The 24,694-nt window shown below is 36.0% G+C and overlaps 1 protein-coding gene across 23 annotated transcripts in view; it reads left to right on the top strand.

The window, feature by feature from the left end:
* Positions 1 to 24,694, top strand: part of LCORL (ligand dependent nuclear receptor corepressor like) — a 167,035-nt gene that overhangs the window by 15,344 nt on the left and 126,997 nt on the right. For 2 of the 23 annotated variants that reach the window (XM_079920907.1, XM_079920924.1), the window contains exon 1: positions 14,752 to 14,776. The exons of 18 other annotated variants lie outside the window; for them this stretch is intronic. Coding sequence is in view for 1 of the 5 variants with exons in the window: in XM_079920915.1 (XP_079777041.1) it covers positions 20,177 to 20,189 (13 nt within the window). In the remaining 4 variants the exon portion in view is untranslated. Of the gene's footprint in view, positions 1 to 14,751; positions 14,777 to 19,829; positions 19,861 to 19,961; positions 20,190 to 20,261; positions 20,851 to 24,694 lie in introns of those variants that run through there. 3 more of the 23 variants (XM_079920908.1, XM_079920926.1, XM_079920915.1) reach the window with 2 other exon arrangements.

The raw sequence follows: 24,694 nt of genomic DNA, 5'->3' as shown, positions 1-24,694 counted from the left end.
GACATATAATGATTACTTCTTTAAACAAAACCCTAAACATTTCCTTGTGACCCTCATTTTCTCTGTCTGCTCCCATTTATTAGCCTATCTCGATATTTGATTCACTTGATCTCTCTCCACTTGTATCTCTTTCAGGTACCCTAAATATAACATATCTAAAACTGAACTCTTGATCTCCCTCTACCAAATACCAAATCTGTTCCTCTGGTTTTCTTCATCTCATTATACCTAGTTTCACAAGTCAGAGACCTGGAAGTCATCTTTCACTTACTGTCCATCTCCTCTCCTATACCCAGTTCACCGATTATTATTTATTATGCTTCCAAATATATTTTTTATTTGAATTTTATTTTATTTATTTATTTTTATACAGCAGGTTCTTATTCGTTATCTATTTTATACATATTAGTGTATATATGTCAATCCCAATCTCCTGATTCATCCCACCACCACCCACCCTCCCGCTTTCCCCCCTTGGTGTCCATATGTTTGTTCTCTACATTTGTGTCTCTATTTATGCCTTGCAAACCGGTTCATCTGTACCATTTTTCTAGATTCCATATATATTCGTTAATGTACAATATTTTTCTCTTTCTGACTTACTTCACTCTGTATGACAGTCTATAGGTCCATCCATGTCTCTACAAATGACCCAGTTTCGTTCCAACAGATGGCCAAGAGGCACATGAAAAGCTGCTCAACCTCACTAATTATTAGAGAAATGCAAATCAAAACTACAATGAGGGGGCTTCCCTGGTGGCGCAGTGGTTAAGAATCCGCCTGCCAATGCAAGGGACATGGGTTTGAACCCTGGCCTGGGAAGATCCCACATGCTGCAGAGCAACTAAGCCCATGTGCCACAACTACTGAGCCTGCACTCAAGAGCCCATGAGCCACAACTACTGAGCCCACATGCCACAACTACTGAAGCCTGCGTGCCTAGAGCCCGTGCTCCGCAACAAGAGAAGCCACTGCAATGAGAAGCCCGTGCACTGCAACGAAAAAGTAGCCCCTGCTCACCGCAACTAGAGAAAGCCCGCGCGCAGAAACGACGACCCAGCACAGCCAAAAATAAAAACAAACAAATAAATAAATACATTTATAGGAAAAAAAACTACAATGAGGTATCACCTCACACTGGTTAGAATGGGCATCATCAGAAAATCTACAAACAACAAATGCTGGAGAGGGTGTGAGGAAGGGGAACCCTCTTGCACTGCTGGTGGGAGTGTAAATTGATACAGCCACTATGGAGAACAGTATGGAGGTTCCTTAAAAAACTAAAAATAGAATTACCATATGACCCAGCAATCCCACTACTGGACATATACCCAGAGAAAACCATAATTCAAAAGGACACATGCACCCCAATGTTCACTGCAGCACTATTTACAATAGCCAAGTCATGGAAGCAACCTAAATGCCCATCGACCGATGAATGGGCAAAGAAGATGTGGTACATATATACAGTGGAACATTACTCAGCCAAATATATCTTAAGTCCATTCTTTTCCCTCCATTTCCACTCCAGTCTAAGTAAACCTTACTTTTTTGCCTGGACTACTGCTCAGATTCTTAATAGTTTCCCCTCTTCTGCTCTGATTCTTTTTAGTTTAATCTTGTGTCCTACAACAACAATATGATGACGTTTTTGCTCTATTCTCAACCGAACGATGACTTCCTTTTGCACCAGAGGCAAAAGCATGGAAGTCTGAGATATTGTTTTTTGGAAAATTATTATAGCATGCCCAAAAGTTGCAATGTGGCAGGAACCATGAGAGTACAAAAATTGACTTGATGCCAGACTGTGAATGTTTTTCCCCCCCTAAGGAATTAGTCCTTATTCTGATATTTAATTGAGTGTCAATTGACATTTTTGTTAGTTTGCTTTTAAGTGGTGAAGTTCACAGGAATGCCACTTTCCACATTCTATTCAGTGAATTTACTGTTGCAGTTATGTTTTATACCAGTCCTCTGCAAACACTGATTACTCTTTCTCTGGGGAAATCAAAAGTAGCTTTCCCAGGAGAATATTTGAAAGTTTGGTCATAATTTATAAAAATCATTATGGGAAATTTTAAATATACAAAAAAGAAGAAGAAAGCATAATGAATCTCCATATTTCTGTGACCCAGCTTTAACAATAGTATTGTAGGTTCTGGACTAATTTTTAATAGTAGAATTTTTATTAAACAAAGCATTTTATATGTTGGTGTCTGAATGCAGCAGTCAAACCGTTCCATGTTCTAATGTGAACAAAGCCAGATTACACATTTTTTGTGGTAGTTGTGGATTTATGCTACAGTTGTGAAAAACATCATGACATTTATGATATCTTACTGCTTGCTTTTAGGCTTAATATAAACTATTTTTGGTTCTTTATGGTTTGTTTATGAGGCAGAAAAGTTGAGCTCTGGACCCCAGAAGCTTACTTTTTTCTTCCCTTTCCTCCCTTCCCCTCCCTGCTCCTCCCCTCCCTTCCCCCTCCCATCTTTTTGTTCTGCTTTTTGAATGGCTGTAAAACCAATAAACCATTGGCTGCTTATGTCTTGGATCTATCTGACATTTTATATTCATCAGGCAAATCAAAGAAGGTACTGCTTATTAATAGATTCACTGTGTATGTTGAAGAGCAGTTCATTGTTTTTCATCTTGTAGAGCCATTGAATCAACAGAGATAGCTAATGTGTCAAAGTGTCTCAGAGCATTCCTCTTATTTGGTTGTTGCTGAAATAACAATAACTCACTAAAAATGTTTTCACATTAGTTTTACACTATTTGTTAGCACTCATGATAATTTGGTACTTACGCTTTGGTCTTGGTGTTTATTCAGATCCACATCAAATTAATTTATGACTTGGAAAGTCTGAATTTTAAGAGATATGGATAGACAGATATATAGAGACATAGAAGTATATATAGGTATCCATCTATACACATATATGTATAATTTATCATTAGTAATAACAATTGTGATGATTCCAGGAGACTTTTTAAAAAAAAATTATTTTATTTATTTATTTTTGGCTGCATTGGTCTTCGTTGTTCTGTGCGGGCTTTCTCTAGTTGTGGCAAGCCGGGGCTGCTTTTCGTTGCGGTGCGCGGGCTTCTCATTGCAGGGCTTGTCTTGCAGCAGAGCATGGGCTCTAGGTGCCCGGGCTTCAGTAGTTGTGGCACATGGGCTCAGTAGTTGTGGCTCACGGGCTCTAGAGCACAGGCGCAGTAGTTGTGGCGCACAGGCTTAGTTGCTCTGCGGCACGTGGGATCTTCCTGGACCAGGGCTCGAACCCGTGTCCCCTGCATTGGCAGGTGGATTCTTAACCACTGCACCACCAGGGAAGCCCCCAGGAGACTTTTTTAAAAAGTATTTTTAGTTTAATTTTAATGAATAGTTGAAGAGAATGTCCTGTTGATATTTGTGTGCTTAAAGTTACAATTATATAAAAAGTATTAAATTGAGATTTTTGTAATAAATTATGAATTTAGCGTACCTTTAATTCTAAGTGTCACTTATTAACTTTGTAACCTTTAGAAAGTCATAAGCTATTCTCTCAAAGTTGTTAGGTATTGATTTTCAAGTCAGCGCTTTTTTTCCTTCTTCCTTTCTGGACCTCTCTGTATGATTTGCTGACAACCTCTTCTTAACATCCTTTTTTAAGCTTCACATTTTCTTTCCTTTGACAAATTTCCTAAACTCAAATGTGATCATATTACCATCCGTGTAAAATTCTTCATTGCTTCCCCACCACCTTGGGATAAAGTCTAAATTCATAATATATTTTAGAAAAGCCCATCATAACCTGCCTCTGTTCCTTTAGCCTTTTTGTTTGTCATTCTACCTTGAGCACTACCATCAAGGAGCCGCATCAGTAGCACAGTAATAGTAGTATAGTAATAATAACAGCTAACATTTATAAACACCTATAAATATTTGTGCCAGATATGTGCTTTACTCATATTCTGTCCTTTAATCCTATAGTAACCCTGAGTATAGGTATTATAGTTAGCATTTTACAGAGGAGCCATGCTGAACCCTTTTTGGATCATCAAGCACTGTGTCTTTGGGCTTTTGCATTTTTTTTTCCTTCTGGATTACCAAGTAGCTGCTATCCATTTCTTTTGTAAACATTTTTAAAAAGTATAACTACATAGAGAAAAGTATATGGATTATAAACTTACACTTAAGGGAACAAAGTGAACATACTCTTGTAACCACCACCAGATTAAGAAATAGAAACCCCCAGAAGTCACCTCATAATCCCTCCCAGTCACTAATCTCTCTCCCGTCAAACGTGAATAATATTCTGACTTCTTAACATCATAAATTATTTTTTGCCTATTTTGGGAAACTTTTTTTAAATAGAATTATATAGCATTTATTCTTTGTTATAGCTTCTTTAACGTATTATGGTTGTGAGAGTCATTCGTGTGGTCTCCCGTAGATTATTCATTTTCATTGCTCTAATAATATTCTAATATGTATATATGTGATAACTTATTCATCTAATCGGTTTTGAAGGATTTGGTGCTGTTTCCAGTTTACATTATTACAGACAATACAGTTGACATTCTTTTTTTTTTTAATCTTTATTAGAGTATAATTGCTTTACAATGGTGTGTTAGTTTCTGCTTTATAACAAAGTGAATCAGTTATACGTATACATATGTTCCCATATCTCTTCCCTCTTGCGTCTCCCTCCCTCCCACCCTCCCTACCCCACCCCTCCAGACATTCTTATATATTATACGTATTTAATTTTGATTCAACTCCTGGATTATTTTTCTGTCGCATTTTAGCTAATTAGACTTCATTTTTTCAGCTTTTCTTAGCCTTTCCAAGTTTGTATTTGGTACCCTTCTGTATGCACTGATAATCACTCTCTTCTTTCTCTATCATATAACATTTATGCTGTATTTCCCGCTAAGCAAAAAGTGTGTGTGTGTGTGTGTGTGTGTGTGTGTGTGTGTGTGCGCGCGCGCGCGCGCGCACGCGTCTATGGGTAAAGGAAAAAACATGTTTTTTCCTTCCCTTTCTTGGCACCCACTGAGTCCTTAAATAATTGTCGAGTGAATGAGTTTTTTTTCAGTACATTTACCCTGCATTGCTAAAAAATAAACAAGCATAAACTTAATGGAAATTGGGTAATATACTTATTCTCTGCCTTTGTTTTATTCTCTTCAGTTAAATATATAGATTTACCTTAAAAATTGATTATTATCAAGTTATATTGAAATTTTAAAATTTGTCCGGTATTTACTTACTCCCTTTTCTGCTTCTGTTCTGCCATACAGATATCTTGCAAAGTATCTTTGGAAATTTTCTTTATAATTTGTGACACATTTAATAACCTTATTTGTGGCGAATGATATTATTTGCCCTTTGAAGGCTGTGTTGTTTTGGACATAGCCAAACGACATTTGGAGCTATGACAGTAATTTTATGAATGATACACTGTATCAAAAGTGAGTTGAGATTTCAAGGAACATAGACTCTCTGCTATCCTCATCCCCTTGTGGGTTTGAAAACTATTTCTTTTTACAGAATTAAGTCACTGAATTCAGATAGAGTTAAGTCATTGAGATAAGCCAGAGTTTATAGTATATTTTGCTTCTGAGTTTCTTGTGCCTTAAAAGCTGATTATTTTGCAAGTTACTTACCTTGTACTTAATTTATACTTGAGCATTATTTCCTTAATTTGTAAGTGTTTTCTTTTTCATTTTTAGACATTTTCATCTTGAATTTGTCTTCTCAGAAATCAAAATTTTTATCTTTGCTTAAACACCATGCCATTACTAACACCCAACTCCCCAAATTAAATGCTAAAGATAATGTACCTTCTACCATCTTATTTCTCTCACTTTCTGTTTGGCTTTAGCACTCTTTTCTTGCTCATCACAGGGATTCTATGTAATGTTTATTGAGCTTGTCTGCTTTTTGTTTTTCTTCCCCATTAAACTATGACCTTAAGGCAGGTGTTTATTAGGAGTGTAACAAAAATGTTGACTCTGTGAAGACTTTATCACCTGTTTTAGTCTTCTCTAAAACACTGTATTTGCTACAAATGCTTATTTTTACAGTAGTAATCTTTCTTATTATTTAAAAACTCTCTACTTCTTTCTTGAAAAATCATTGTGTTACGAAGTGTAGGTGGTCCCTCTCTCTCTTCAGCCAAATCCTCTGTAACCTGCATTTTAGGCGAATTCAACTACATTTATTAGGTGAATCACTGTGATAGATCCTAGGGTTAATAGAAAGGCAGTAATGTTGTCCCTGTTGTCAAGTTGTTAAACATTCTAGCTACCTTTCTCAATCAAAAAAAAAAAAAAAGTCTCAAGTTAGGATGTGAACATACTTGGGAGAATGTGGTGCTGGTAACAGTGAATTCTGACAAGTAAGATTGGAAAAGTCTTTCTGATACCATCTGGACAGTATTTGTTGTATGCCAGTATGCCAGACCTTTTATTTTATTTATTTATTTATAAATTTATTTATTTTATTTATTTATTTTTGGCTGTGTTGGGTTTTTGTTGCTGCGCGCGGGCTTTCTCTAGTTGTGGCGAGCGGGGACTACTCTTTGTTGCAGTGCGCGGGCTTCTCATTGCGGTGGCTTCTCTTGTTGCGGAGCGTGGGGTCTAGGTGCGCGGGCTTCAGTGGTTGCGATGCGTAGGCTCAGTAGTTGTGGCTTGCGGGCTCTAGAGCGCAGGCTCCGTAGTTTTGGTGCATGGACTTAGTTACTCCGTGGCATGTGAGATCTTCCCAGACCAGGGCTCAAACCGGTGTCCCCTGCCACCAGGGAAATCCCAGAGACCTTTTATTTTGCATGTGAACAAACTGCTGCTTAATATGATTAATTACTCAGCTAGTTATAAAGTTGGAAGAAAATGTTTTAGGTTAGTTTGGAAGACAGGGCACTTGACAGATGAACAAAGATGGGAAAAAAGCATTTCAGATAGACAGCAGGTGCAAAAGCTCAGATTTGTAAATAATGTAAAAGGTTAGTTGTTTCTTGTAAGTAGCATATGAATTATAATGGAGTTGTATAAAATGAGGTTGGCGAATAGGCAGGGGCTAGATCAGGGAAGGCCATATATGCTATCCTAGAATATTTATAATTCATCAATAGAGACCCATTGAAGAGTTTTAAGCAGAATTAGTATAGTTGGCTGTTCTTTTAAATGGTGAAAGTTGATTAGAACAGTGATTTCAATATCCATTATAAGAGCCTTGGTAATCAGAGACATTCCAGTAAAACTTCACATTTTCTGTACTGCTACGAATAATGTTCAGTAGAGGTGAATCTTTAAGGTAACACATTTACTGTTTGAAACCATAAAACCTTTTTCAACTTATGAACTGTATCAGACCTCCAAAAAATTTTCAGAGTAATATAATACATATTCAAGTACCTTCTATCTTAAGAAATAAAACATGACAGATGAAGTTGAAATTCTCATCTATCTTTTACCAGTCCCATTCCCTTTCCTCCATCCTGGAGGTATGTATTTTTCTCTTGCTGTCAGTCTTCTACAAAGCCTTCATAGTCTACTTTCTATAAGTTATTTCAGTGTAAGAGACAGATATGCTTTATGTACTAGGTGTCTTTCATAAAAGTTGCAGACTTTTTGTGTGTTTTAAATGCCCAGCAAACCTTCTCTTTAAATTATTGTTTCTTCCTAAAGCATATTGTCATCCCATATTTTCTTTTCATTTTTATGTAGACCTAGTTGTTATACCTATTAAGTTTGCTTGAAATGAGACATTATCAGTGCTATAAAATATGAATATTCTAGTATTATAACTTTATAAGAGTAACTTACAAACTTAATAAGAGGTAAACGGAAATAATATGGACACAGCCTGGTCAGAATGTGTTTCCTGAATTTTTGCCTGTGTACTCAGGTAGGAGTAAAATCTAGTTCAGATACCTGAATTGTGTATTTCTAGTTTCTGGTAAAGTTTAGCATTTATTTATTGATTGATTACATTTTATTAAGAAATTCCATACAAATTAACTTCTACCTGGAATATATGTGTTTTATTAAATGTTTGAAAACAATAATTAAATCTTCAACATATGAATTGTTGATGATACTCCAAGTCTTATAGAAGAAGGATTAGTGATTCAGAGTGGTTATGTCATATGTCCAAGATCACATGGCTGGTATGGTGGGAAGTTTGAGACTCCAGCATGGATCTTGACTCCATATCTATTATCATTCTATATTTTATGAGAGGGCAAAACAAATTCATACTAGATATAAAAATCAGGGAATGCTAATAGCTCTTAATGAGAGGATGAGACTATTTTTCCCACCAATAACTAAGAAGCATCTAAATACAGTAAAATAATTATTCTAGTGTCAAATCCAACTATGTTTAAGTCTTGAACAGGGTAACTATCTTATACATGTGCTTATTCCTCAGTAATTCCTTATGACTAGTTTGGTTTCCATTTGTTGCATAAATGTAAATTAGAGAAAGAGGTGGATAATTAAGGTATTCTTTGAGTTTTTCTCTTCTAGTGTCTACTCCGACATGTTGAACTCAGTTCCTTTAATGCTGAGTTTCAAACCAGCCTTGGCTCTATTTTGGGGCTGGACAAATTTTTATTGTGGGGAGTTGTCCTGTGCATTGTAGGGTGTTTAGCAGCATCCTTAATACCAGTAGATACCAGTAGTTGCATTTATATCCTTATGTTTGGGGATTAGGGAGACTTCAGGGCCTTGTAATAGAAACGCTTTTATTAATAGAGGCACTGCAGTCCTTAAGTCAGAGTAGAATGTATATTTGACATACGCTTACAGAAAGAACACAGTCAAGAAACTACTTAAGAAAGAGGCAGTGGTTACGTTGAAGCTAAAGTGTTGTAGCGTCCAAGAAATAGAAAAGGCACTAAACTAAGCAAGACACAAATATGGGTTCCTCTTAGAACAAGGTAGCATGTAAATAAATAAATGGTTGTGAATTTCAGAAAGATACTTGATGAGGGAAAGGTAATTATTAAGATTTTAATTTACAGATTGGGCTGTGTTTTAAAAATTGTTTTGAGAATGAATGTCTTTGGTCCCAGAGTGAAATTTTTCTCTCAAACATGTATTCAACAAATATTTGAATGCCTTACATGGGCCAGATGCTAGGACTATCATAGCAAGCAAGATGACATTGTCCCTTCCTTTTTTGGAGCTTATACAATTTTGTGGCATTTATCAAATAAAAATATCAAAGATTTATTTATGTGATTTTTTTTCTCTATCACTCTTCTTTCCCACGTTTGAGGGCAGAATTCTTGTCTCTTCTTCTCACTGATGTATCCCCAGCTTCTAGAACACCTGGTAGACATACAAATATTTGTTAAATGAATAATTGATTAGTTGGGAAGAGACATTAAAAAATTATACATGACTAACCAGAATTGTGATAGGTGCTCCAAAGGGAGTATTATATATATATATTTATATAATATAAAGCATGTAATAATGGGTCTAACCTAGTCTAAAGCTGGATTAGATTATATGAAGCTTTAATTTTAGGCAGTGATTCTTTTTCCCCAGCTTTACTGAGGTATAATTGACAAATAAAATTGTATATATTTAAAGTATACAATGTGATGATTTGACATATGTATACTTTGTGCAGTGATTACCGCAATCAGGTTACCACATGTCTGTCACCTCACATAGTTAACTTCTTTGGTGTGTGTGATGAGAAAGCTTAAAATCTGCTTTCTTAGCAAATTTCAAGTACACAACACAATAATACTAACTGTAGTCAGCATGCCGTACATTAGATCCCCAGAGCTTATTTATCTTATAGCAGAAGGCTATATATATATACTCTGACTAGCATTGCTCCATCTCCCCTAACACTCCAGTCCCCGGTAACCACCACTCTACTGTTTCTTTGAGTTTGACTTTTTCTTTTTTTCCCAGATTCCACATATAAGTGAGATCATACAGTACTTGTTTTGTCTGGCTAACTTCGCTTAGCATAATGTCCTTAGATTCATCCATGTTGTTGCAAATGGCAGAATTTCCTTCTTTCTTATGGCTGAATAATATTCCATTGTCGATACACATCACATCTTCTTTATCCATTCATCCACTGATGGACACTTAGATTGTTTCCTTAGTACACTTGGCTATTGTAAATATTGCTGCGATGAACACGTGGGTGCAGATATTTCTTTGAGATGGTGATTTTGTTTCCTTCGGATATATACCCAGAAGTGGAATTTCTGGATCATGTGTTAGTGCTATTTTTAATTTTTTGAGGACCTCCCTTACTGTTTTCCATAGTGGCTGCACCAATTTACATTCCCACCAACAGTACGCAAGGGTGTTGGTGGGAGTTTAACAGCCATCCTAACAGACGTGAGGTGATATCATTGTGCTTTTGATTTACATTTCCCCGGTGATTAGTGATGTTGAGCACCTTTTCATGAACCTGTAGCCGTTTGTATATCTTCTTTGGAGAAATGTCTGTTCAGTTCCTCTGTTCATTTTTTAATCAGATTGTTTTTTGCCATTGAGTTGTGTGAGTCTCTATATATTTTGGATGTTAACCTTTTATCAGATACATGGTTTGCAAATATTTTTATAGGGTGCCTATTCATTGTTGGTTTCTGTGCAGAAGCTTCTTAGTTTGATGTATCCCACACGTTAATTTTTACACTTGTTGTTTGTGCTTTTGGTATTATGTCTAAAAAAATTATCACCAAGACCAGTATAAAGGAGCTTTTCCCCTATGTTTTCTTCTAGGAATTTTAGGATTTCAGTGATTTTTAAAACCAAGATTTTAAGAATGAGTAGGAGTTATCTAGACATGTTTTGGGAGTAAGAATGGGGGTTGGAATGCACTGTAGGCTGAAGGAACAACTTTGTGTGAATGCCTGAGTTGGGATACAGTGTGGCTTTTTTTAGGGTTTGAATGTTGGCAGGCTTGGGGTGGGGGCTTGTGGGTAGCATGGTACCAGATGACATACTAACTTTTCTTCAATTATGTACTGAAATACTGAACATTTGTAGTAAAAACAATAATGTCATTACAATATTAGCAACTAAAATAGAAAAAAACTTTTAAATGGTAGTTTAAAAATATTTTGATTCTGATACTTGATGAAAACTTGTTTTAATTAATTAGAAAATGAGACTCCATCTTCCATCTGTGTACTGATGATCTCTGAGTCTGTGTTTCTACCTCCAGATGTTTTTGTTTTAATTTATGCCCACATAGCCAAGTTAGCATATCCAAAAGTGAACTCCTTTTATATCTACCAGTCATATAAGGCAAAACAAAAAAAATTTCATGGATTGTCAGTGAATGTTTCTCAATTTCTCAAGCCAGAAATCTTTTTTTTTAACATCTTTTTTGTTGTTGTTGTTGTTAGTAAAACAGATATTTATTCAAATATAAAAGTTTTTCCCTACAAAAATATTTTCTAAATGTATGATGTGGAAATACCATAGAGAATATTTTACTAGACTATCATATGTATGAAAAGTATGAAAACCTCAATATATATGCAAAATCAATTTACCTCTGGAAATTGTATCTTTATCACAATTAATGCTCTAATAAATCTCTTTGTTTACTTTCTCCCCCACGTCCTATATGTCATAATATGTTCCCTGACTTATGAACTAGAGGTGATTTCTTCTGAACCCATGAATATCTCTTTATGGCATCATCCATGGATGTAGCTGTCCTGCTGGTTAGCACTACCATCCTATTCATGGTGCTGAGTTTGATGGAAAGCCTTTAAATTAGCCATGTGAGAATTTACTCTGAGTTGTTCTTACAGGGATGAAGAACATAGTCTTATTTATTCCAGAAAAATACTTGTTTACATGCTAACAAATCTACAAAAAAATCAAGAAGAGTGTGCATAGCCAATGGCACTGGACTATTTTTACACAAGAACTAGATAAATCTTACAATCTCATTAATCTTAAGATCACTAATTTTTTTAACATCTTTATTGGAGTATAATTGCTTTACAGTGGTGTGTTAGTTTCTGCTTTATAACAAAGTGAATCAGCTATACATATGCATATATCCCCATATCTCTTCCCTCTTGCTTCTCCCTCCCACCCTCCGTATCCCACCCCTCTAGGTGTTCACAAACCCTCTAGGTGTTCACAAAGCACCGATCTGATCTCCCTGTGCTATGTGTCAAGCCAGAAATCTTTACCCCTCTCACTCCCACCTGAAAATAATGAAACTGTGTCACCATTTAATTATTTTTTCCATTTAATTGTATTATATGGCTTAAAGCCATTCCCTTTTTCTTAGGTATACTTCTGCCTAAATTTATGTTCTTGTTTTCTCTCTGCTGTATTTCTGCTGGTTTTCTAACCATTCTAGCTTTATTCGTCTTTGCCCTTAATGTGTCTGTGTGCCACTTCCTGCTTGAGTGATCTTTTCTGAATGCAAAGCTAATCCTGTTTCTTGACTACTTAAATGCCTACCATAGCTCATTCTGGCTCTAAGGGTAAATATTAACTACTTGGCAAAATGTGCTAGGCTCTTCCGGATCCCTGTCGTGTGCATCTCTCCAACCTTTTATATTGACCTTCTTTCTTCTACCATACTTTTCCAGCTTCTAGACATGCTGCTTAAATTAGTTGAAACTTAAAATTTAAAAATCAGTTCTTCATCACCTGTACTGGAGAGCCCAAGTACAGAACATTTCTATCATTACATAAAGTTCTGTTGGGTAGTGCTATATTTAAGCATATTAAGCTTTTTTTCCCCTATCTCTTTACGCATGCTGCTCTCCTTTGCTAAATGTGTAATGTGCCCTTCCTTGTTTTGCCTCGCTAATTCTCATTCTTCCATTAAGACTCAGTTTGGATGTCCTGATTTCTGGAAAACCTTCCCTGATACCACCTTTTCTTGTCTCTTCCAATTCCAAAGTCTGAGTTCTTGCCTTTTGCCTTAATGTTTATTGCATTTAAATTCAGGAGTCAGTGTTTGAAAGCAGAATTCCAGCAGATACAAAGTATTGAAATTTTGTATAAATTATAGTTTTAGTCAATATAGTTTTATACTGAGTGTGGTGCATGGATTTGCCACCATGGAAGTAAAGATACACTTAAATAGATTTATCATCTGAGTACTTACTGGAGAAGCACCTCATTAAATAATTGTGACCTTAGGAAAAGATAGTTTGTATGTTACATAGGTCACAGTTTTCACATTTGCTACTTGAATGATAATTACATACATCTAATTAGATTTTAAAACACAGAATTGAATCTAGCAACTCACGAATTTGTCTGAAGGTAAATTTACGAATAGAAAAGCATTGTAGCAGATGTATTTTCATTACAAAAATACAGTATTAAATTTGTAAGTATCAGGTCAACTTTAATAATTAGCATTATGATAAGCAGAGTGGGGAATGCAGAAAGCATCAGTATGGGTACCTACCCTCACTCAAGTTTATAATATTGTTGCTTATCATCAGCAAGTTTTACTGCTGCTCTACTTTAGTTACCCACTACTCCCCATATCTCGCCATCACTTGGTATATTTCACTTCTGTAATCATTAGTTCAGATATATCTCTGTTTGACCAAGATGAGGAAAGATTCATTTCAGCATAATTTTAGGCCTTCAGAAATGGTATTAGTGAGCCAAAGAGAACTTAAGAAAGGAAAATGTGACTTTTTGGGTGAGGAGGGAGAAGACTTCAAATTTTTGCTCAGGGCTTGTCTTTTGTTCTAGGAAAGGGACAAAAGACCTGTTGTTCTTCTTATTTGTAGTAGATTTGGTGACTGTATTTTCCAAACCAAAGATCTGGATGCCTCTTCTAAAGAGAGGTGGGTTTTTTGTTTTGGTTTCTGTTTGCTTTGGGTTTTGTTAATCTATCTAGAAATATGCGGCTATCATGGGATTGGTTTAGATGCCAAATATTAGAATGCCTCTTTATGGCTTATGGAACAGTAGATTTCTCGAGATATTTCTGAACTCAGATATTCAAATTTAAAAGGTATAACTACCAGAACCCCAGTTTCCTGAATTCAGTTGAGTTTACTGAAAGCTAAGTTACCTTTCCACACTCATTGATGACTGTGCCATCTAATTTTCATTCTTCCATCTTTACTCTCAACCCTGACATCATTTTTGTTGACTTTATTTTTTATAAGGATAGCCTATCAAGTTGCCTAAACTTCACAGTTCATGTAGTTCTCAATAATGACTTTCACTGTTCTCTGCTTCAAAAATCATGTTATGCCATATTTAAAATTTTTGGCAAGGTTTTTTTTGGCTTACGGGATCTTAATACCCTGACCAGGGATCAAACCCGTGCCCCTTTCAGTGGAAGTGCAGAGTGCTAACTGCTGGACTGCCAGGGAAGTCCCATTGGTGAGGTTTATTAAGGTATAATTTACAAAGTATAGTTCTGTGAGTTCTCACACACTAACAGTTGGATAACCAACCCCTCAGCATTCAAGATACAGAACAGCTTCACCATCCCCAAAAGTTCTTTTTTACTCTTTGGTAGTCATCTCCTTACCCATACCCAAGCACTAACAACCATTGATCTGATTTTGACCCTATAGTGTTATATGAATGGAATCATACAGTATGTACTTTTGAGTCTGGCTTCCTTCACTTAACAGTATGCATTTCAGATATATCCATGTTGTTGCATGTATCAATAGTTTATTCCTTTTGCTGCGTAGTAGTCTCTTATATCACTGTTTATGTATTCAACAGTTGAAGGACATTGGGTAATTGTGAATGAAACGCTACAAACACTTGTGTACAGGTATTTGTATAAATGTAGTTTTCATTCTGTTGGTTAAATAGGAGTGGGATTGTTGGATCACGTGGTGATGTGTGTATAGCTTGTTAGAAATTATCAAATTGTTTTCCAAAGTTGTGCTATTTGGCATTCCTTCCTATAATTTATGAGAAGTCCTGTTGTTGTGCATCCTTAGAAGCATATGGTATTAGCAGTTTCTTTTTAGCCATTCTAATAGGTGTGTAATGATATTTTGTTGAGATTTTAATTTGCATATCAGTGATAAATTATGTGGAGTACGTTTTCATATGCTAATTTGCCATCCATTTGTTTTCTGTGATGTGTCTGTTCAAATCTGTTACCCTCACCCTTTTTTTTTTGAGTGGTTTGTTTTCTTGTGTTTCTAGATATAAATTCTTCATTAAATATATTATTTGCAAAAATTTTACATATGCTATTAACCAGTATTGATACTACTTTTACTTTAGTCAGTTATCTTTTAGAGCAGTTAAAACTGGGAAAATGTCTCTCTATTTTTTTTGTAATTGAAGTATAGTAGATTTACAATATTGTGTTAGTTTCAGGTGTACAGCAAAGTAATTCAGATATATGTATATATATATGTATATATATGTAAGTATATATTCAGATTATTTTCCATTATAGATTATTACAAGATGTTGAATATAGTTCCCTTTCCTATGCAGTAAACCCTTGTTTATTTTATATATAGTAGTGTTTATCTGTTAATCCCATACTTCTAATTTATCCTTCCCTCTTCCCCCTTTACCATAAGTTTGTTTTCTATGTCTTTGAGTCTGTTTCTGTTTTTTTTTTTTTTTTTTTTGCGATACGCGGGCCTCTCACCGCTGCGGCCTCTCCCGTTGCGGAGCACAGGCTCCGGACGCAGAGGCTCAGCGGCCATGGCTCACGGGCCCAGCCACTCTGCGGCATGTGGGATCTTCCCGGACCGGGGCACGAACCCGTGTCCCCTGCATCGGCAGGCGGACTCACAACCACTGCGCCACCAGGGAAGCCCCTGTTTCTGTTTTGTAAATAAATTCATTTGTATTATTTATTAGATTCCACATGAGTGATACCATGTGGTATTTGTCTTTCTCTGTCTGACTTATGATAGTCTCTAGGTCCATCCATGTGCTGCAAATGGCAATGTTTCATTCTTTTTTATTGCTGAGTAATATTCCTCTGTGTGTGTGTGCGCGCCTTTGTGTGTGTGTGTCTTTGTGTGTGTGTGTGTATGTATACCACATCTTCTTTATCCTTTCATCTGTTGATGGACACTTTGGCTATTGTAAATAGTGCTGCTATGAACATTGGGGTGCACATGTATCTTTTCAAATTAAAATTTTCATCTTTTCTGGGTACATACCCAGGAGTGGGATTGCTGGATCATATGGTAGCTCTATTTTTAGTTTTTTAAGGATCCTCCCTACTGTTTTCCTTGTTTTCTTGTTTTTTTTTTGTTTGTTTGTTGGAGTTGGGTTATGGAAATATTAGCGCCTTTACAGGATCTATTTCCTAGAAAAATTCTTTTTAGCTCAGCATTGCTCTATCTCATCACTAATCAGGAAGATCAGTTGACTTGGAACTATAAACAAAAACAAAACAATATATTTATGAACCTCACTGAATCAGCCTAGAAAAATTGACTTCTGAGGGTGCTAAAGTACCTGTCAAGATGCAGCATACACAGCTTTCCAGGTTATGTTGGCCATTTGTATGTCTTCTTTGGAGAACTGTCTATTTAGGTCTTCTGCCCTTTTTTTTTTTTTTTTTTTTTTTTGCGGTACGCGGGCCTCTCACTGTCGTGGCCTCTCCTGTTGCGGAGCACAGGCTCCAGACACACAGGCTCCGAGGCCATGGCTCACGGGCCCAGCCGCTCCGCGGCATGTGGGATCCTCCTGGACCGGGGCACGAACCCGTGTCCCCTGCACCGGCAGGCAGACTCTCAACCACTGCGCCACCAGGGAAGCCCTTCTTCTGCCCATTTTTTGATTGGCTTGTATTTTTGTTATTAAGTTGTATGAGTTGTTTTTATATCTTGGAAATAAAGCCCTTGTCGGTCACATCATTTGCAAATATTTTCTCCCACTCTGTAGGTTGTCTTTTCATTTTGTTTGTGGTTAGCTGTGCAAAAGCTTTCAAGTTTGATTAGATCCCCCAAAATGGGAAATTTCTTTTATATTTCATTTCATCTTAACCATTTGGGGGGAATCTTAACTTCTTTCTGTAAATCCAAATGTTTGGGTGGTAACATTTTTTTCTGCCTGAAGAATTTCCTTTCACATTTCTTGTAGTGCAGATCTTCTGATAATTAGTCTTTCAGTTTTTGTCTGTCTGAAATGTCTTTATTTCACCTTCATCTTTGAAAGGTGTTTTTGTTGAGTATAGAATTCTGGGTTGATAGTTTCTTTCAGCACTTTAAAGGTATCATTCCATTGTCTTCTAGGTTGCATAGTTTTAGATGTGAAGTGTGCTGTAATTCTCACCTATTTCTTATGTATGTATTTTAGGGTATTACCAGTTCTGTTCAACATTAACTGGAGGCCTTAGCCAAAACAATTAAATTAAGGAGGTGTGTGGGGGGAGGCACAGTGATTTGAAAGAGAAATTACAGTTGTGGTTTTCCACAGGTGTTTGTGTATAAAAATGTTAGAGAATCTATAGATATGTTTTTAAAACTACTAGAAGAGTTTAGCAAGTTTACTGGATATAAATTGGCCACATCCATGTATACCAAAAAGAAACAAGTTTTTTTTTTAGAAGTTAACATTTTTAGTTGGCCATAAGAACTATAAGCAAGAATAACTCCAATAAATGATATGTTTGACCTTTGTTAAGAAAATCATTGAGTGGTATTAAGAATATTTTTTCAAATTATAAAATAGTAATCTTTAACACATTGTGGTATTCACTTAGGAGTAGACGAACAGATCAATGAGAGCCTAAAAACAGATCCACGAAAAAAGGTTGATAAGTTGGGCTTAATCAAAGTTACCAACCTTTGTGCTTCAAAAGACATCATCAAGAATGTGAAAAGACAACGCACAGACTTGTAGAAAATACTTGCAGATAGATCATATATCTGATAAGGGACCTATATCCATATGAACTTTTATAGCTCAATAATGAGAAGACAAATGACCCCAACTAAAAAATAAGCAAAGGATTTGAATAGACATTTCACTGAAGAACATATGTGAATTACCAATAGCACATAATAAGATGTTCGGTATCATTAATCACTAGGAAAATGAGATATCACTTCATACTCACTAAAACGGCTATAATTGAAAAGACAAGTGTTGGTAAGACTGTGGAGAAATTGCTGGTGGGAATATAAGATGGTCTAGCTACTTTGGAAGGCAGTTTGGCAGTTTCTGAAAATGTTAAACATAAAAATACTATATGACCCAAAGATTTCATTTCTATGTGTACTTACCCAATAGAAATGAAAATATACATCCACAAATGCCCATAGCAGCATTATTGACAATAAGACAGAAAGTAGAAACAACCCAAAGTTCCATCAGCTGTCAAATGGATATACAAATGTGGTGAAGTACTAATATGTGCTACAACATAGATGAACATTAGCCATTATACTCAGTGAAAGAAGCCAGACAGAAAAGTGCACATATTACATGATTTTATTTATTTGAAATATCCAGAAAAGGCAAATTTATAGAGACAGAAAGTGGATTAATCAGTACCTGGGGTTGGTTATAGGAATGAGGAGACTAGATGGTCAGAAGGTTTCTTTTGGAGGTGATGGAATGTTCTAAAATTAGATTGTGGTGATGATTGTGCATCTCTGTATATATATTAAAATCATTGAATTGAATACTTACAATGAGTGAATTTTATGGTAGGAAATTATATCAGTAAAGTATTAATTAAAAAAATCCAGACTTGCATTTTGGGATTTCTTAGGACATAAAGATAGCCTTACTAATCAATTGAGATGGAATGGCGCTTGGGATAAAATTAGATTTCTATATTAGACTCTTCATAAAAATGAATTCTGATGGATTAAAGAACTACATTTGTAAAGCAAAACTTCAAAATTTTATACATACACATAGAATAATTAACCTATGACTTTAAAAAATTTTTCCTATACAAAAAAATGTACAACCATAACACAAGATACAAAAAAAGTTTGTTTATGCTACGTTACAACAAAACAACCCCCCCCAAAAAAAACCTCTGAAAAAAATATTAAAATCAGCTATACCTCAAAAAACCCCTGCAAAACTCCTGTTACAAGAGAACAAAACGAAAAATCAAGCCATAACTGGGGGGGTGGGGGAGGGTACAGTTCATGAAATTGCTAATTATTATCCAGAATACTAAAACTGACTGAATTTTTGAAAAGCCCGTGGTTCAGTTGAAAAGTTGCAAAAGGGCAATATGAAAATACAACATTTCAAAATACGCTAAATTTTAGTAATAATTAGGGAACTGCAAATTAAAATAAGTGATTTTATTTTCATATGTGTGACAAATATAAAGCCAAGTTTTGGTGAGTATTTGTGGGAACCAGGAACTCTTAAACATTACTGTTAGAACTGTAGGATGATTCAACCATATAATGCAATATCTAGTAAAGTTGAAAATGTTCATACTTGAGAGCCAAGTAATTCTTCCACTTATAGATTTCTACCCCAAAAAACTCTAACACTTGGACAGGATCACACATTTATGAAGATTTTTAATGCAGTTCTGTTTGTAATAACAAAAAAGGTGAAGAGTCACACAGTTCTCAACAGAGAAATGGATAAACTGCATGTACTTATATAAATGAACTCTATAGTCAAGCAGAATGAACTAGGAATTTTGGTTTTTGGTAAGGGTGATCTAAGTTATCTAGATCAATCCTTCTGCTGAAAACAATGGAAAATGCTAGATTAAAAAAAATTTTTTTAAGAGCTGAAAAGATAGTTGGGAATACACAGGCTAATGTTAGAAGTAAGAAGAAAATAAGAGGTAAAAAACTGCTTAAGCGTGAAGTCATTTGTTTTATTTGTTCTTTCCTGGCTGACTAGGCAAGAGGATCAGAATTCAAGTCCTGTAACTTGTTCAAGGTAGATATCCTTATATTCCTATCCAAATTAAGCTGGGACTTCAGAGGACCTTGCCTTCAGAGTAAATGCAACCAGACCTATATCATCTTTTTTCCCTGCAGACCCAGGAGGTTGCCTGATGATCAAAGCAGGAAAAGGAAAACGTAAAGGAAGGAAAATATCTGAGATTGAACTTGTCACAGACTGGTCTTCTAGCAGATCTGTACCCTGAGTCAATCAAGGAACTTCAGACCATGAAATTGGTTGAAGTGTTGCTGTGGTCTGAATGTTTGTCTCTCTCCAGAATTCCTAGGTGGAAAACCCAAGGGCCAAAGTGATGGTATTAGGAGGTAGGACCTTCAGGAAGTGATTAGGTCCTAAGAGTGGAGCCCTCATGATTGGGATTACTGCCCTTATAAAAGAGGCCCCAGAGAGCTAGCTTGCCCCTTCCACTGTGTGAGGACACAGGGAGAAGTTGGCATTCTGTAACCTGGAAGAGAGCCTTTACCAGAATCTGACTGTGCTTGCACCCTGATCTTGGGCTTTCAGCCTCCAGGACTGTGAGGAATAAATGTTTGCTGTTTATAAGCCACCCAGTCTCTGGTATTTTGTTACAACAGCCTGAATGGACTAAGACAAGTGTATATTAGTTTCCTATTGCTTTTGTAATACATTAACACAGATTCTGTGGTTTAACACAACATTAATTTATCTTACAGTTCTGGAGGTCAGAAACCTGAGATGGGCTTTGGTGGGCTAAAATCATGTTGTTGGCAGGGCTGTGTTTCTTTGTGAAGGCTTCAGGGGCAGAATCCATTTTCTTGCATTTTCTAACTTTTAAAGGTTGCCAACATTCCATGCCTTGTGGTCCCCTTCCATCTTCAAAGCCAGCAGTGGTCAGTTGAGTCATTCTTATAATGCCGTCTTTTATTCTGATTGTTTTGCCTCCTTCCTCCCAGTTTAAAGATCCTTGTGATTATACTGTGTCCACCATGTTAATCTCATTTTAAGGTGAGTGATTAGGAACCTTAATAACATTTGCAATCTTAATTCCTCCCTGCCATGTAACATAATTTATTCATGGGTACTGGGTATTGGAACATGGATATATCTGTGGAGCCATTCATTATTCTGTTTACCACAGGGTGGTTTCTAGCTGACGGTGCCGTTAGATGCTTTCTGGAAACAAATGATAAGCATCTCTGGAGAAGGTCACATCCATCCTAGGCCTTAGGGAATTTTTAATCTTTTGATGGTAAAAGCCAGTAAGTACTGAATTAAGTGCACAAAGAAACAAGGCAAGATGAGCAAGACCCATCAGACAGCAGAACCAACCCATAAAAGACTATATATATATATATATATATATATATATACACACACACATATATATACACTATATGGTCAGATACTAATTTTTTAAATCACTGTGCTTACCATATTTAAAGAAATGACAGACCTAAATATCTGCAAGAAATGGGGAACTGTAAATAAGATGTTAAATATTTGAAAAAGAACATTATAAAACTTGTTTAACTAAAATTACTGAAATCAGCAAGTCAGAGAATGAACTTCCACCTCTGACCATGAGGAAGTAAGAGGGTTTGGACTTATCCTCCACTATAGACAGCTAGGAAACTGGACTGTATATTTAAAAGAAATTTGTTTCAGACATTGGAAAACAGGCAGCGCAGAACTGTGGTCCCTGAGGAAAAGGAAACTAATGATCACTCCAGCTTTTTGCCCGGAGGTAGTTTCCAGACTGTAGCATAGGCAGGATTGGCCCAAGAAGTGATCTCGCTGACTGGAGAAGACAAAGGTCAGCCTTTAGGGCGGTGTATGAGTGGCTGGAACTTTCCAGTGGCTGGAAAGGGGAGAGCTACATGTAGAAAGAGCTCAAGAAACCAGCATAGGGTACCCTTGAATCTTTGGCTGAAAACCACTTCATGCATATGTAGGATGACATTCTACAAGGCCTGATAAATAACACCTTTAGGAAAGGACAAGTGCCAGTGAGCTATAATTTCAACAATTTTCAGAACTTACACACACCAACCAGAATAAGTACAGTCATGGAATACAAGAGGTATTCAGTGGAGATCCAAGAAAACTAAAGGAAGTAGTAGAAAGGCTTTTCTGCTTCTTTCCTTAAAGCCTTTTTCAAAACCTCAAAGTGATCTTCAAGTAAGTTAACTTACTGAATGAATCAAATGTGACACTCTTCAAGGGGAAAAAAAAAAGGATTCACAATATAAAAATTCATAATGTCTGGCATCCGAATAAAATTACTTGACATGCAAAAAGGCAGGAAAATTTAGCTCATAATCAGGAAAAATATCAGTCAATAGAATTAGAACCAGAATTAACAGATAAGGATGTGAAAACTATTAAAATTTCCTAAGTATACTCAAGGATTAAAAGGATAGCGTGAACATAATGAAGAGGAAAATGTAAAAAGGAAAGAAATGGTTCAATAAATGGTGCTGGGTCAAATAGATATCAATATAGAAAACATCAGCTCTATCACACCATTCACAAAAAATAATCAAAATGGACCATAGCCCTAAATGTAAAACTTAAATTTCTGTAAGTTTTCAGAGAAGAGCTTTGCAGCCTTGGTGTAGAGAAAGTTTCTTAGAGCACAAAAACAACAACTATAAAGGAAAAAAATGGATGAATTGATCTTCATCAAAATTAACTTCTGTTCCTTGGAAGATAGCATTAAGAAAACAAAGGAAGGCCATAAGCTGGGAGGAAACAGCGACAACATATATATCAGACAAAAGGATAGTATCCAGAATATATTTAAAAACAAACAAAAATGCTCTTACTACTCAATTATAAGAGGTGAAACAACCCAATTAAAATTTTTGCAAAATATTTTAACAGAGACATATGAATGGCAGTAAGCATGTGAAAAGATGATCAACATCACTAATCATTAGAGAAATGCAAATTAAAATCACAATGAGATATCATGACATTAGGAAGGTTTTAAGTCATTTGAATGGTTGAAAAGAAAAAAAAAGTAAACAAAAGAAAAACACACAGTTGACCATACCAAGTGATGTTGGAGTTGAGAAGCCATAATGTAACATTTGTACATGGCTGGTGAGAATGTAAAACGATACAATAACATTTTTTGAATTGAAGTATAGTTAATTTACAACATTGTATTAGTTTCTGGTGTATAGCAAAATGATTCAGTTATACATATATGTTGTTTTTAATATTCTTTTCTATTATAGTTTATTATAAGATATTGAATATAGTTCCCTGTGCTATACAGTAGGACCTTTTTGTTTATCTATTTAATATATAGTAGTTTGTATCTGCTAATCCCAAACTCCAGATTTATCCCTCCCCCCCTTTCCCCTTTGGTAACCATAAATTTGTTTCCTATGTTTGTGAATCTGTTTCTGTTTTGTAAATAGTTCATTTGTATTATTTTTTAGGTTCTGTATATGAGTGATATCATAGGATATTTGTCTTTCTCTTTTATGACTTAGTTGACTTAGTATGATAACTCTAGATCCATCCATGTGTTGCAAATGGCAATATTTCATTCTTTTTATGGCTGAGTGACACTCCACTGCATATATATGCATCTTCTTTATCCATTCATCTGTTAATGGATACTTAGGTTGCTTCCATGTCTTGGCTATTGTGAATAGTGCTGCAATAAACATAGTGGTGCATGTATCTTTTCGAATTACAGTTATCATCTTTTCTGGATATATGCCCAGGAGTGGGATTGCTGATCATATGGTAGCTCTATGTTTAGTTTTTTAAGGAATCTCCATACTGTTTTCTGTAGTGGTTGTACCAGCTTACATTCCCACCAGCAGTGTAGGAAGATTTTCTATTCTTCACACTCTTCTCCAGCATTTATTTGTAGACTTTTTGGTAATGGCCATTCTGACTGGTTTGAGGTGATACCTCAGGGTAGTTTTGATTTGCAGTTCTCTAATAATTAGTGATATTGAGCATCTTTTCATATGCCTGTTGGCCGTCTGCATATCTTTATTGGAGAAATGTCTATTTAGTTCTTCTGCCCAGTTTTTGATTGCGTTGTTTGTTTTTTTGTAATTGAGTTGAGCTATTTTTTTGTTTTTTGTTTGTATTTAAGTAGCCCTTGAGTTGAGTCTATCTATTTATTTATTTATGGTTGTATTGGGTCTTCGTTGCTGCGTGTGAGCTTTCTGTAGTTGCAGCAAGTGGGGACTACTCTTCATTGAGGTGCGTGGGCTTCTCATTGCGGTGGCTTCTCCTGTTGTGGAGCATGGGCTCTAGGCACGTGGGCTTCAGTAGTTGTGGCACACAGGCTCAGTAGTTGTGGCTCGCAGGCTCTAGAGTGCAGGCTTAGTAGTTGTGGTGCACGGGCTTAGTTGCTCCACGGCATGTGGGATCTTCCTGGACCAGGGCTTGAACCCGTGTCCCCTGCATTGGCAGGTGGATTCTTAACCAATGCACCACCAGGGAAGCCCTGAGCTGTTTTTATATTTTGGAAATTAAGCCCTTGTTGGTCTCATCATTTGCAAATATTTTCTCCCACTCCATAAGTTTTTTCATTTTGTTTATGGTTTTCTTTGCTGTGCAAAAGCTTATAAGGTTTTTTCCTAGATCCCATTTGTTTATTTTTGCTTTTTATTTTTCTGTTGCCTTGGGAGAATGACCTAAGAAAAACACTGCTATAACATGTCAGAAATGTTTTGCCTATGTTCTCTTCTAGGAGGTTTATGGTGTCATGTCTTAACATTTAACTCTGTAAACCACTTGGGGTTTATTTTTGTGTGTGGTGTGAGGGAGTGTTCTAACTTCACTGATTTACATGCAGCTGTCCCGTGTTCCCAAC

Source organism: Stenella coeruleoalba (assembly GCF_951394435.1).
Source record: "Stenella coeruleoalba genome assembly, chromosome: 4".
Classification (NCBI taxonomy): Eukaryota; Metazoa; Chordata; class Mammalia; order Artiodactyla; family Delphinidae; genus Stenella; species Stenella coeruleoalba.
Note: the sequence above shows the minus strand (reverse complement) of the source record. Positions and strands in the feature narration are given on the sequence as shown.